The sequence below is a fragment of the Dendrobates tinctorius genome, unplaced genomic scaffold, assembly GCF_039654945.1.
Source record: "Dendrobates tinctorius isolate UK_male_01 unplaced genomic scaffold, ASM3965494v1 ptg000028l, whole genome shotgun sequence".
In the NCBI taxonomy this organism is placed as follows: Eukaryota; Metazoa; Chordata; class Amphibia; order Anura; family Dendrobatidae; genus Dendrobates; species Dendrobates tinctorius.
The window spans coordinates 12,272,328-12,285,002 of NW_027361696.1; the positions used below are offsets into that span (position 1 = coordinate 12,272,328).

At 48.3% G+C, this 12,675-nt stretch overlaps 1 protein-coding gene across 7 annotated transcripts in view; it reads left to right on the plus strand.

Annotated features, from left to right (window-relative positions):
* The first annotated feature begins 314 nt into the window (after positions 1-314).
* The window catches only part of LOC141085092 (alkaline phosphatase, tissue-nonspecific isozyme-like), a 59,936-nt gene continuing 47,575 nt past the window's right edge, over positions 315-12,675 (plus strand). For 2 of the 7 annotated variants that reach the window (XM_073570157.1, XM_073570159.1), the window contains exons 1-3: positions 368-587; positions 2,625-2,744; positions 4,072-4,187. In XM_073570157.1, coding sequence (XP_073426258.1) covers positions 518-587; positions 2,625-2,744; positions 4,072-4,187 — 306 coding nt within the window. In that variant the 5' untranslated portion in view covers positions 368-517. Of the gene's footprint in view, positions 601-2,624; positions 2,745-4,071; positions 4,188-12,675 lie in introns of all 7 variants that reach the window. The other 5 variants (XM_073570161.1, XM_073570156.1, XM_073570158.1 and 2 more) reach the window with 5 other exon arrangements.

Below are 12,675 nucleotides of genomic sequence, written 5' to 3' on the forward strand. Positions count from 1 at the left end.
TTTTTCCTTTGTCTCCATTTTTTACATTTCTATTCACCATCCATCGCTCCTTCCAGCAGGTTTGTTACAATTTGTCTTTTGCTCTGATACATCCTACACTGATACATTGTAACAGAGCCACAAGTAGCACGGTCATAGCTGTTATGAAGGCGGTGGACGGTCGTGGCTTGGTTGGTGTGGTTGACAGTCATGGCTTGGTGGAGCTGGTGGACGGTCGTGGCTGTGTCGGAGGTGGAGGACGGTTGTGGCTGTGACGGAGAACGTGGACAGGCCATTACACCCTTGCTCCTCTCTCAGCGTTGGGTGTAGTCTCTCGGCTTCTCAGCCTCAGGCTCTAATGATGCAACTGAGATAAGAAAGAAAAAAGATGGAATTGCCAAGTCCCGCGCCCTGATCACACTGCCATTCACTGAGCAGACGGCACCGGCTGCACCAGATTCTGACCCTACATGACATACGTGACCTACAGACCCCTCGATTACGGCTATACAGGGGCACAGGAGACACCACCGGCACAATGAAGACGGTCCTCCTCTGGGTATCATTGCTGCAACTGGCAAGGTTGGCTCTGCCCAGCACATTCCCAGGTGAGAAATGCAGGTGAGAGATCTCATCACCTGGTAGTGATCCGGTCATCCTCCAGTCTCCTCCAGAGCTGCAGTCACTATTCTGCTATTACATCATGCCATATCCTCCAGTCACCTCGAGAGCTGCACTCACTATTCTGCTGTTACATCATAGCTCATCCTCCAGTCACCTCCAGAGCTGCGGTCACTATTCTGCTGTTACATCATGTTTTATCTTCCGGTCACCTCCAGTGCTGCAGTCACTATTCTGCTGTAACATCATGTCCTATCCTCCAGTCACCTTCAAAGCTGCGATCACTATTCTGCTGTTACAGCATGTCTTTTCCTCCAGTCACCTCCAGAGCTGAAGTCACTATTCTGCTGTTACATAATATGTTATCCTCCAGAGCTGCAGTCACTATTCTGCTGTTACATCATGTCTTATACTCCAGTCACCTCCAGAGCTGCGGTCACTATTCTGCTGTTACATTATGTTTTATCTTCCAGTCACCTCCAGAGCTGTAGTCACTATTCTGCTGTTACATCATGGCTCATCCTCCAGTCTCCTCCAGCGCTGCAGTCACTAATTCTGCTGTTACATCATGTCCTATCCTCCTGTCACCTTCAAAGCTGCGATCACTATTCTGCTGTTACAGCAAGTCTTTTCCTCCAGTCACCTCCAGAGCTGCAGTCACTATTCTGCTGTTACATATGTTATCCTCCAGAGCTGCAGTCACTATTCTGCTGTTACATCATGTCTTATCCTCCAGTCACCTCCAGAGCTGTGGTCACTATTCTGCTGCAACATCATGTCTTATCCTCCAGTCACCTCCAGAGCTGCAGTCACTATTCTGCTGTTACATCATGGCTCATCTTCCAGTCACCTCCAGATCTGCAGTCACTATTTTACTGTTACATCATGTCTTTTCCTCCAGTCACCTCCAGAGCTGCCATCACTATTCTTCTGTTGCATTGTGTCTTATCCTCCAGTTACCCCAGAGCTATAGTCACTATTCTGCTGTTACATCAGGTCTTATTCTTCAGTCACCTCCAGAGCTGCACTCACTATTCAGCTGTTACATCGTGTCCTATCCTCCAGTCACCTTCAAAGCTGCGGTCACTATTCTGCTGTTACATCATATGTTGTCCTTGAGTCACCTCCACAGCTGCAGTCACTATTCTGCTGTTACAGCATGTCTTTTCCTCCAGTCACCTCCAGAGCTGCAGTCACTATTTTACTGTTACATCATGTCTTTTCCTCCAGTCACCTCCAGAGCTGCCGTCACTATTCTGCTGTTACATCATGTGTCTTATCCTCCAGTGCTGCAATCACCATTCTGCTGTTACATCATGTCTTATCCTCCAGTCACCTCCAGTGCTGCAGTCATTATTCTCCTGTTACATCGTGTTCTAGCCTCCAGTCACCTCCAGAGCTGTGGTCACTATTCTGCTGCAACATCATGTCTTATCCTCCAGTCACCTCCAGAGCTGCGGTCACTATTCTGCTGCAACATCATGTCTTATCCTCCAGTCACCTCCAGAGCTCCGGTCACTATTCCGCTGCAACATCATGTCTTATCCTCCAATCACCTCCAGAGCTGCAGTCACTATTCTGCTGTTGCATCGTGTTTTATCATCCAGTACCTCCAGAACTGCAGTCACTTTTCTGCTATTACATCGTGTCTTATCCTCCAGTCACCTCCAGAGCTGCAGTCACTATTTTGCTGGCATATCATGTCTTATCCTCCAATCACCTCCAGAGCTGCAGTCACTATTCTGCTGGTACTACATGTCTTATCCTCCAGTCGGCACTACTGAAATACAAGCAGTCAGAAAGTTATCAGGAAAGCAGCAGAATTATCGGTGCAGATCTGGGTGTGACTAGAGCATTAGGAATGAGCACCTGGAACTATGGGCTTCTGTACATAGAGAAGTCTCTTCAGCTCCTCTGTGCTGCTGTTGCTCGGTATTGTGTTGAGGACGGTGATCTGTACGAGTATTGGCTGTGACTTGTGACCATGTGATGTGTTGTCCGTCTGACTGTTCTTCTTGTTACAGATGAGGAGAAGGAACCGCAGTACTGGAGAGACCTCGGGCGTCAGACCCTGGAGGAGGCGCTGAGGCTGCAGAAGCTGAATCTGAACATGGCCCGAAACCTGATCCTGTTCCTGGGGGACGGTGGGTAAATGGTGGAGCAACGCTGGTCCTTCCTGGTCACCACTGATGTGCCGGCACCCAGGGTCCCATATTCCACACTCCCCTTGCTGTGCAAGGCCCCAACTTCTCTCAAGTTATGGGCCCCCATTCCTCCCACACTCCGTGGACCCCACTCCTCCTCTCACACCCTTGACCCTCACTCCTCTAACACTCTGTGCACCCCAGTCCTCTCACTCTTCGTGGACCCCACTCCTCTCACTCCCCGGGCCCTCACTCCGTAGACCCCACTCCTCTCACACTCCGTGGACCCACTCTTCTCACACTCTGTGGACCCCACTCCGCTCACACTCCGGGCCCCCACTCTTCAGACCCAACTCTTCTCACACTCCGTGCCTCCACTCCTCTCACACTCCATGGACCCCACTCCTCTCACACTCTGTGGACCCCACTCCTCTCACACCCCGGGCCCCACTCTTTTCACACCCCAGGCACCCACTCCTGTCACACCCAGGATCCCCCACTCCCCTCACACTCCGGTCCCCCACTCTTTTCACACTCCGGGCCACCACTCCGGGGTTGCCACTTCTTTCACTCTTTGGGCCATGGAATTTCTGGTCCTGCTCAGCACTCTCTGGGGTTCAGGATTCTCCCCCATACTCATTATGGTAATGGCGGCAGCAGTCAGGGTTTGGGGCGGTAACAGTCAGGGTGTAGGGTGGCAGCAGTCAGGGTGTGGGCTGCAGTCACTGCCTCGCTACAATGTATCATCCTGACAGGACTTGTACCTCATGAATCATTGCTACTACAAGTCCTGAGATCCTGGATCATCAGTCTCCTTCCCCTTCTGGCAGCTGACACTACGATCCCTTCTTAGCTTCCTAAAGCTAAGTTCACACTGGGCATTTTTGCAGATTTCTTTATGCTAATTTTCAGCTGCGTTTTACAGTACCAGCAAAGCTTATGAGATTTCAGAAGTCTCATGCACACACATCAGTATTTTGTGCTTTTCATAGTTTTTGGACATAGATCATGTAACTTCTTTCATTGATTTTGAAACATTTTTCATCCATTGACACTTTCAAGAGACATATCTAGCGTGCCAAAACCGCAGCAAAAAATGCAAGAAAAACCTGCCTGTTTCTTCAGCTTCTTTCCTGCCAAAAGATCAGGTTTGCTGAAGAAAAAAACGCTGAAAAAATGCCTAGTGTGAACTCTTGCAGACCAGATCTGCAGCCCCTCTGATCCTTTCCCGACAAGCAGGCACAAATCTATTTCTAATGGCTGTCCTGCGTAAACCAGGGGAGGTGATAATAACGTTACATCAGTACATTATTCCGATCACTTGCAGGAATGGGAGTCTCCACCATCACCGCTGCCCGTATCCTGCGAGGACAGATGGACAGAGAATCCGGAGAAAGCAGCCGCCTGCACATGGAGACCTTTCCCCACGTGGCTCTATCAAAGGTAGGAGGGAAAACAGAGGAGGGTCAGGGATGATGGGGGTAGTAAACGGTGTCCTCCTCTTCGCAGACATAACATGGACTCCCAGGTGTGGCACCCCAGGAGTCCGGTTGCCACAGTGGCATTGCCTCCCGCACAGGGAGTAATGTCATGCCTGGGAAGCAGGGAGGGGTCCCATTTACCAGGTGTCAGTAGGAGAGAAGTCGAGCAGAACCTGGGGAGTGGAGCTGTGATTAAACTTGCCCCAGAGCTGAGCACTAGGAACCGGATACTGGAGTCAGTGGTTGTGTAGGTACTGAAGTCCCAGCAGCTAAATCCGGAAGGCAGGGGACTGCAGGTCTCCTGGTCCGACCTAAGACCAGGTGGCACAGCAGCATACCAGAGCCTGGAGCCGACACAAAGGAGCGGCACCTGTGATAGGCTCGAGCTGCCTGCCATGCGGGCAATGGTTTGTTTTTAAAACAGAGAGAGACAGTTAGCAGCAGGAGAATGAGCTGTTAGGCAGTGAGGAAAAAGGGAGGGCAGCGCAGAAGGAAGTGCTCCGTACCTACCTGGCCAGGTGTATCCAAATTTGCTTCCAGGCTGCCCGGTTCTCCATTACGATCTGTTGCCGGTGCCCTGGTCTGTACTATCAACCATCAAGTAAAGGAAAAGAAAACTACAGCCCTTGTGTCCTCCAGTGATCTCCTGCGCCCTGAGTCCTGCACCACAAGGTACACAAAGCCTGACATAAACGGAACCGGTAGCCCTGTGGCCCCGCTCCACCTGTGGGGAGCAGAACCATCCCAGCTGTGTCACCATCAGCACCAGCGGTCTCCTTTAGCAGCGTTGGCCATCAGTTGCCGAACACCACAGGTGGCGTCACGTTAAATCCCATATACATATTCCCCATTTTAAGGCACAATCAGGGCCATGGAGTCGGGTCACAGCCCCGTGACTTCCCCAAAGAACTGTCTGTGTTCCGAGTTCTGAGTACCCGACGGCAGTGGTGGGTGTGGCACAGGTACCGGACAGTGCGGGATGATGGGGGTAGTTACCGATGTCCTCCTCTCCACAGACCTATAAGGCTATGTGCACATGTTTTCGGCTCCGCAGCGTTTTTTCCACTTGAATTTGCACCAGATCCGCAAAGGAGTGCTCAAGAAATGTTAAACAATGGGAATCCAGAATTGGTGTGCACATACTGCGGAAAATTCCGCACTGATTCACAGTGTTTTATTTTCCACAGCATGTCAATTCTTTTTGAGGATCTGCAGTGATTCTGCACCCAATGACTTACATTGGATCATTCAAATCCGCAGCAAAACCGCAGGTGTAAAAAGGTCTGTGGATTAGCGTGCCAAAAACGCTGCGGAAAGGAAGGAGGAAGAGTGTGTGAGCGAAGAATATGTGGGTGTCTGTCTGCGGGTGTCTGTGTCTATCTGTGTGTAGCCAGGCATTATCTGATGGGGCTACTACTCCCATCTGGCTATGTCTTCTGTCAGATATAACAGTGACTGCATGAGCCAATGATGGGACAGTAGTAGTCCCATCATCCGGCGACTGCGTTCAATTGTAAAACAAAAAAACACATTCATACTCACCAAACAGCTAATCCCGGATGACCTCAATCTCTTGCAACAAAAGTAAAATAATAAACCAATATATACTTACCTTTCCGCCGTAGTACATTTAATGAGTGTCCCACGACGATCTCATGTGTAGAACAGTCACATTAGTAGATGTGATCTCTCTACCCGACCCCCGGTAATACACTGACAGGAGGTAATCCTTCCGCAGTATATCTGACGAGGCATATTTTTGAACAGGACCTACTATCTATTGTCCCTTTACAGACTTCAGTACATTGTGAAGTGATCTCTGGAGTAGCTGCATCAGTGCTCTTTTCCTCCCCGCCATGCTCACTGTCAGCTGGCGTGCTTTGTGCACTCCATGGAGCTGGGCCAGGGTGTAGGGCAGTGTTGTGATCTGTGGTACCACATTCTGTGTATTTTACACTGACCTTACAATCCTTGGCAAGATGAGTGGTGGATGAGCAGCACTTGTAGCAGATACCGTTCTCTTTCAGGAAGCTTCTGCGATCCGGCATAGATTTTCCCCTGAAGGCTCTGCGTTTCAGGAGAGGATGAGGCTTTTGATGGAACAGGCACTGCCTGTCAGGTTCTTGAACCTTTGCCTCTGATTGGGAGCAGCCAACAGACCTGTAATTGAAACCTGGAGACAAAACATAAGTCTTGTGCGCTGCCACAGACGTTCTGCGTGGATTTGCAGCTGGTGGTGGTGCGGCATATGACATTGCAAAGACAAAGCTGGGATCATTTCTAATTGCCGCTTGTTTGTGTATAAAGTCTACAAAAACGGACAAGGGAGGGAATGGAACTGTTAGGAGTCAGATTTCTGCCCTTACTATGCAGGAATCTAGACCCTCACATTCGGCAGTCTCCTGCTCATTGTCTGCTGCAGAGCAGATTGCCTTGCAGCAACTCTCTCCGGAGGCTAAGTCCTTCGTTCCATCTTCTGAGCATGCTCATGGGACGATCTCCCATTGGAGTTCGGGAGTCAGGTGCTCAGGTCCCGCTCCTGATCCCATTGGGTCAGCTCAGAGATCTGGAGACTTCTGGAAGGTCCCGTTTGATACAAAAAGTGCGCATGGCTGTTCCGCCATGCGCTAGTATAGTCATACTTGCTGCAGTGTGTATGTTGATGGATGCATGATATGGTGAATGACTCATTTGAAACCCCTTTCCTTGGATATTACGACTGTGTGTAGGATTGAGTTATCTAGCCAGTACCAGCGCCAGCACGCCATTGCTCCAGGCACACTTGCTAGCATCAGACATCGCGCCTGCTGTTCAGCGGTGTCACTCTGCGGCACTATCCACGCCACGCTGCAGTAGCAGCCTACTTGGGCGTCCGCGGTTGCGACGCTCGACACACGAATAGCTACGGTAGGTCTAGACGGACGTAGTACCGCCATCTAGGGCTACTCCTGTGACCGCATTACCGCGTGTGTTACTCTGAGTACCTGTGACATTAACAGGCTCAGACTTATTGTGTTAATTTCTGTGTTGCAGCTCTGTGATTCAACATAGATTGCTCTGTGCACTTGGGTGACGTCAAACCCTGTGCACACTACTGCCATATTGCTCTGTCATCACCTAGCTGCGGTTTTTCCATCCACCACACAGTGGACCCAGAGCTGCGAACATACTTTATTTATATTTTTATTTAGTGTGTTCCGCTGTTCCTAACATTATACTAGCGCCAGGATCTGGCTAGTGATGGCAGAACATCAGCAACTTTTGCAGTGTGTGCGGCAGCTCGAGGGCCACTTTTCTGGTGATGGCGCCTCCTGTAGAGGTTTCATCAGCCAGTGCTCAATTCAGCTGGAGCTGCTGGCTGAGCAATTCCCTACGGAACGGGCCAAGGTGGCATTTATTATTTCCCTACTGTCGGGCAAGGCGTTGGAATGGGCTATGCCTTTATGGGAGCGTGGTGACCCCGAGATTCGGACCGCTGCTCACTTGCTAGCAGCCATCAAGCAAGTCTTCCTCGGTCCACGGGTCACACACAGCACCTCTCTTCAGCTGCTTGCCTTGTCTCAGGGATTCCTCTCGGTTAGCCAGTATGCCGTCCGTTTTCGGACACTGGCTTCCGTGTTGGAGTGGTCCGACAAGGCCCTTATTCCTGTATTCTGGAGAGGTTTAGCGGAGCACGTTAAGGATGCTCTCTCTACTAGAGAGATTCCTGCTAGTTTGGAGGAGCTAATTTCTATCTCTAACCGTATCGACCTCCATTTTTTGGAGCGTGGTAAGGAGCGTGCTCACTCCAAACGGAGAGTTGCTCCGGCTCCCAACTTCTTCGAGCCTCTAGAGCTGCCCGAGCCAGTGGTTCTATCCCCAGAGACCATGGAGGTGTCTCGCGCCATTTTTGAGACACGCCCGGCTCAAGATTCCATTTGCGGTTGTCACCGTCTACACGCTGCTTCTCAGGATGACAGCGTTCCGCAATGGTCAGAGTCTGTGCCGGTCGGTGAGACCTTTGTTCCTCCTCGCCTGAGGCCTAAGATTCTCGCCTGGGCACACGCGTCCGGTGCAGACGGCCACCGTGGCTATATGCAGACCACAAAACTTCTGGCTGGTTCGTATTGGTGGCCGCACAGGGCTCGGGATGTGAAAAAATTTATTCGGGCAAGCACCTCATGTGCTCGGGATAGCCTTCCCAGATGGAGTGTGGCGACGGCCGCCGACACACGGCGGCGTTCCACTGTAACTCCCGCTCTCATCGTCTCCAGGGTGTCCCTTTTGAAACCTGGTGATCTTGCTTCCTCTGACGCCTTCCATGTGTCCCGGTTGTCTGTGTCACCTACCAGGACACCAGGCTCGCCTTCGGACGAGTCAGAGGCCTATGCCACACTTGGGCACAGGTTGGTGGGTCGAAAGGCTCAGGGGGGAGGGGGCCCTAGGAGGGGGGGTAATGTTAGGAGTCAGATTTCTGCCCTTACTATGCAGGAATCTAGACCCTCACATTCGGCAGTCTCCTGCTCATTGTCTGCTGCAGAGCAGATTGCCTTGCAGCAAGTCTCTCCGGAGGCTAAGTCCTTTGTTCCATCTTCTGAGCATGCTCATGGGACGATCTCCCATTGGAGTTCGGGAGTCAGGTGCTCAGGTCCTGCTCCTGATCCCATTGGCTCAGCTCAGAGTTCTGGAGACTTCCGGAAGGTCCCATTTGATATAAAAAGCGTGCATGGCTGTTCCACCATGCGCTAGTATAGTCATGCTTGCTGCAGTGTGTATGTTGATGGATGCATGATCTGGTGAATGACTCATTTGAAACCCCTTTCCTTGGATATTATGACTGTGTGTGGGATTGAGTTATCTAGCCAGTACCAGCGCCAGCGCGCCATTGCTCCAGGCACACTTGCTAGCGTCAGACATCGCGCCTGCTGTTCAGCGGTGTCACTCTGTGGCACTATCCACGCTGCGCTGCAGTAGCAGCCTACTTGGGCGTCCACGGTTGCGACGCTCGACACACGAATAGCTACTGTAGGTCTAGACGGACGTAGTACCGCCATCTAGGGCTACTCCTGTGACCGCATTACCGTGTGTGTTACTCTGAGTACCTGTGACATTAACAGGCTCAAACTTATTGTGTTTATTTCTGTGTTGCAGCTCTGTGATTCAACAGAGATTGCTCTGTGCACTTGGGTAACGTCAAACCCTGTGCACACTACTGCCATATTGCTCTGTCATCACCTAGCTGTGGTTTTTCCATCCACCGCACGGTGGACCCCGAGCAGCGAACACACTTTATATTTTTATTTAGTGTGTTCCGCCGTTCCTAACAGGAACACTGTGTTTGTATTTGTACATGGAACCATGTGTGAGCCACCTCTTCTATAGATTGTAGGGCAACTTTTGGACTATAGGGTTAACACCTTTGGCTGTGTCAAGGAATGCAAGTCCTTGTAGGTCACCTTCATGTTTGGCAGCTAGGACTTCCTTTACCAGGTCACTTAGTTCTCTAAGTTTCTGGAGACCTTTGTTAGATATTTTAGGAAAGTCATCGATTCTTTTGAACAAGGCTCTCTCTATTACCTCTGCTGAGCCGTAACACTCATCTAGCCTCTTCCAGATCTCTTTGAGGCCAATTTCAGGGTGATTTATATTAATGTCTCTGATCCTTACTGCATGTTTGACTGACTCTTCTCCTAGGTATTTGACAAAGAGGTCTATCTCTTCCCTGTGTTGTAGCCCCAGGTCTCTAGTGACATTTTGGAAGAAAGCTTTCTAAGCTCTCTAACCTTCAGCGTGGTCAGTGAATTTCATGAGTCCCTTAGCAACCAGTTTGCATCATGTGAAGAACTTAGCAAATTCTGTTGTGAACCGGTTGTCAACAGAGTATACTGGTGATGGGCCGCCCTGATAGTGATGTGAGGTGCGTTCATATCTGTTAGTATCCTCAGGGTGGGCCAGCCGGTGTCATATTGCTTCGGTCTGACGTGCGGTGCATCAGCAAGATGATTCACGTTGGTTACCTGGTGAGGGGCAAGGTAGTCATTAGCAGAGTTGTTTTGCTCCACGTTTTGCTGGAGCTGAGCCTCATGATGACTCTCACTCACTTCACTGGAAATGTCGTGTTCTTGGTTATAGTTTGGATCAGGAAGTTCATTAACATACTGAGATGTGTGTCGTGGTGAATCCTGCAGTGGCAACTTCAGACTTGACGTACTGTTTCGGCTATGCAGCTCAGGGTTGTGCGCGGCTTCCAGCGACTCTGCTTTGGCTAGGGCTGCGGCAGCTTCTCCTTTTGCTGCTAGGCTCTCTAAGGCGGCATCCACGCGTGCCTTCTCTAACTGCGGCTTTCTCTTTTGCTCATCTCTTTCTAAGCATAACCTTCTCTCTTGATCCTCTCTCTCTATGCGTGACCTTCTCTCTTGGTCTTCTAGGCGTGCATTCTCTAATTTAAGTTCCATCTCTTCTACAGCAAAGCTTGCTCGTATTTTGGCGGCTTCAGCATTTGCGCGGGCAATGGTGACCATGCTGCTAATGGATACAGTCTTTGAGGAGACGGAAGTAACAGATTTTGTCCTGTGTGATTTGTGAGACATGGTGTTTTGGGGGGAAATACTTGGCTGTGCAGAGATTGCTGTAGCTGTATTAGTGTCTGTGTAGCCGGTGACTTAAATCTCACTAGGTGGATGGCTGCAGTTTCACTGGCAAGCTGGATGGAAGGCTGTCTTTTCCCTGAATTCCCACTAACTGGATGGCCACTGTTTCACTGGCCCCTGCAGGATGGAAGGCTGTCCTTTCCCTGAGTTCCCACTAGCTGGATGGCTGCTGTTTCACTGTTCTGTCCTCACTAAATGAAGCAGAATTCATGTAGCTTATACAGGCAATGAAAACCTACTCGACAAATGAATAAACCAAATTAAATTGAAGTCCAAATTATAAAGACTTCAAAAATGTTTTATTAATTACACAAAAACCAGACAAAAAGGACATAATGCAATACCATAAAATGTCATAATACATGAAGGTAGTAACTTAGTAGACACATAAGCCATAAATAAGTATAGTGATCATAAAAATTCCATCCGCAACAAAGTGCATATAATAAGCAGGTAAAGAGTATAAAAACTCAAATAAAGTGCATAGGAAATGTAATAAGATCAAAGATACCCGTGATCAATGGCTACATGCGTCTCCAGCTCCCTCCAACGTACGTTTCGCCTACCGTGGCTTTCTCAAGGAGTGAGGTAATGGTGCAAAGGGGGAAATATTTATATGTAACCCAAACCAATGGAGATTCTTGGTTCCCATATCAAAATGATCAAAAGAATAAATGTAAATAATAATAATCAAGCCCCATATTCAATATGATGTCTCCCAGACTAAACACATATGCCAAAGATAAGAAGGAAAAAATGTCCACATAAGATAATAACCAAGTGCGTTCCAGCGTGGAGCGCACGCCGCAGCCGCCATAAAAGTAATCGGAAGTATCTCAGATAATGCGCCCAATACTGGTGTATGTACTGCTTACAGGAGACAACTACGCCCATTCAGAGGGGAACAGCACATCACCATCCACTTGCTGCAGCACCAGATGTAAACACAGATAACTCCTCCCTTACAAAGGGAGGGGGAGTGAGTTGTCACAGAAACACGCTCAAACATGGCAAATGCAGAGAAGTATACATGTTACATTGAAGAAATTATATGCTCCAATTAGAAATACAAATACTAAATAATATAGCAAAAAATAATCATAACGATTAGAACAATTATATCATATCAATTAGTAACATATATATACAACCCAGATATAAATATTATAGGAATGACCGGGGCAAACTAAAATTTACATAAAAAGAAATAGAAGACAATAAGCTATACAGAATCCAATCACAATGTTTATATCATTTCAATAGAGATATATGTGCAGTCATATGAATATATCAATACATTGCAGTAATTTTATAAATATAATAAGAATAAAAATAAAAATAAAAAGTGCAGTGAAACACACGTGCGATTGAGTGAAAAAAATAAATAAAAAAGGAATATATATATATATATACAGTCATATGTAAAAGTTTGGGCACCCCTATTAATGTTAACCTTTTTTCTTTATAACAATTTTGGTTTTTGCAACAGCTATTTCAGTTTCATATATCTAATAACTGATGGACTCAGTTATATTTCTGGATTCAAATGAGGTTCATTGTACTAACAGAAAATGAGCAATCTGCATTTAAACTAAATTTGACCGGTGCAAAAGTATGGGCACCCTTATCATTTTCTTGATTTGAACACTCCTAACTACTTTTTACTGACTTCCTGAAGCACTAAATTGGTTTTGTAACCTCATTGAGCTTTGAGCTTCATAGCCAGGTGTATCAAATCATGAGAAAATGTATTTAAGGTGGCAACTTACAAGTAGTTCTCCTATTTGATTCTCCTATGAAGAGTGGCATCATGGGCTCCTC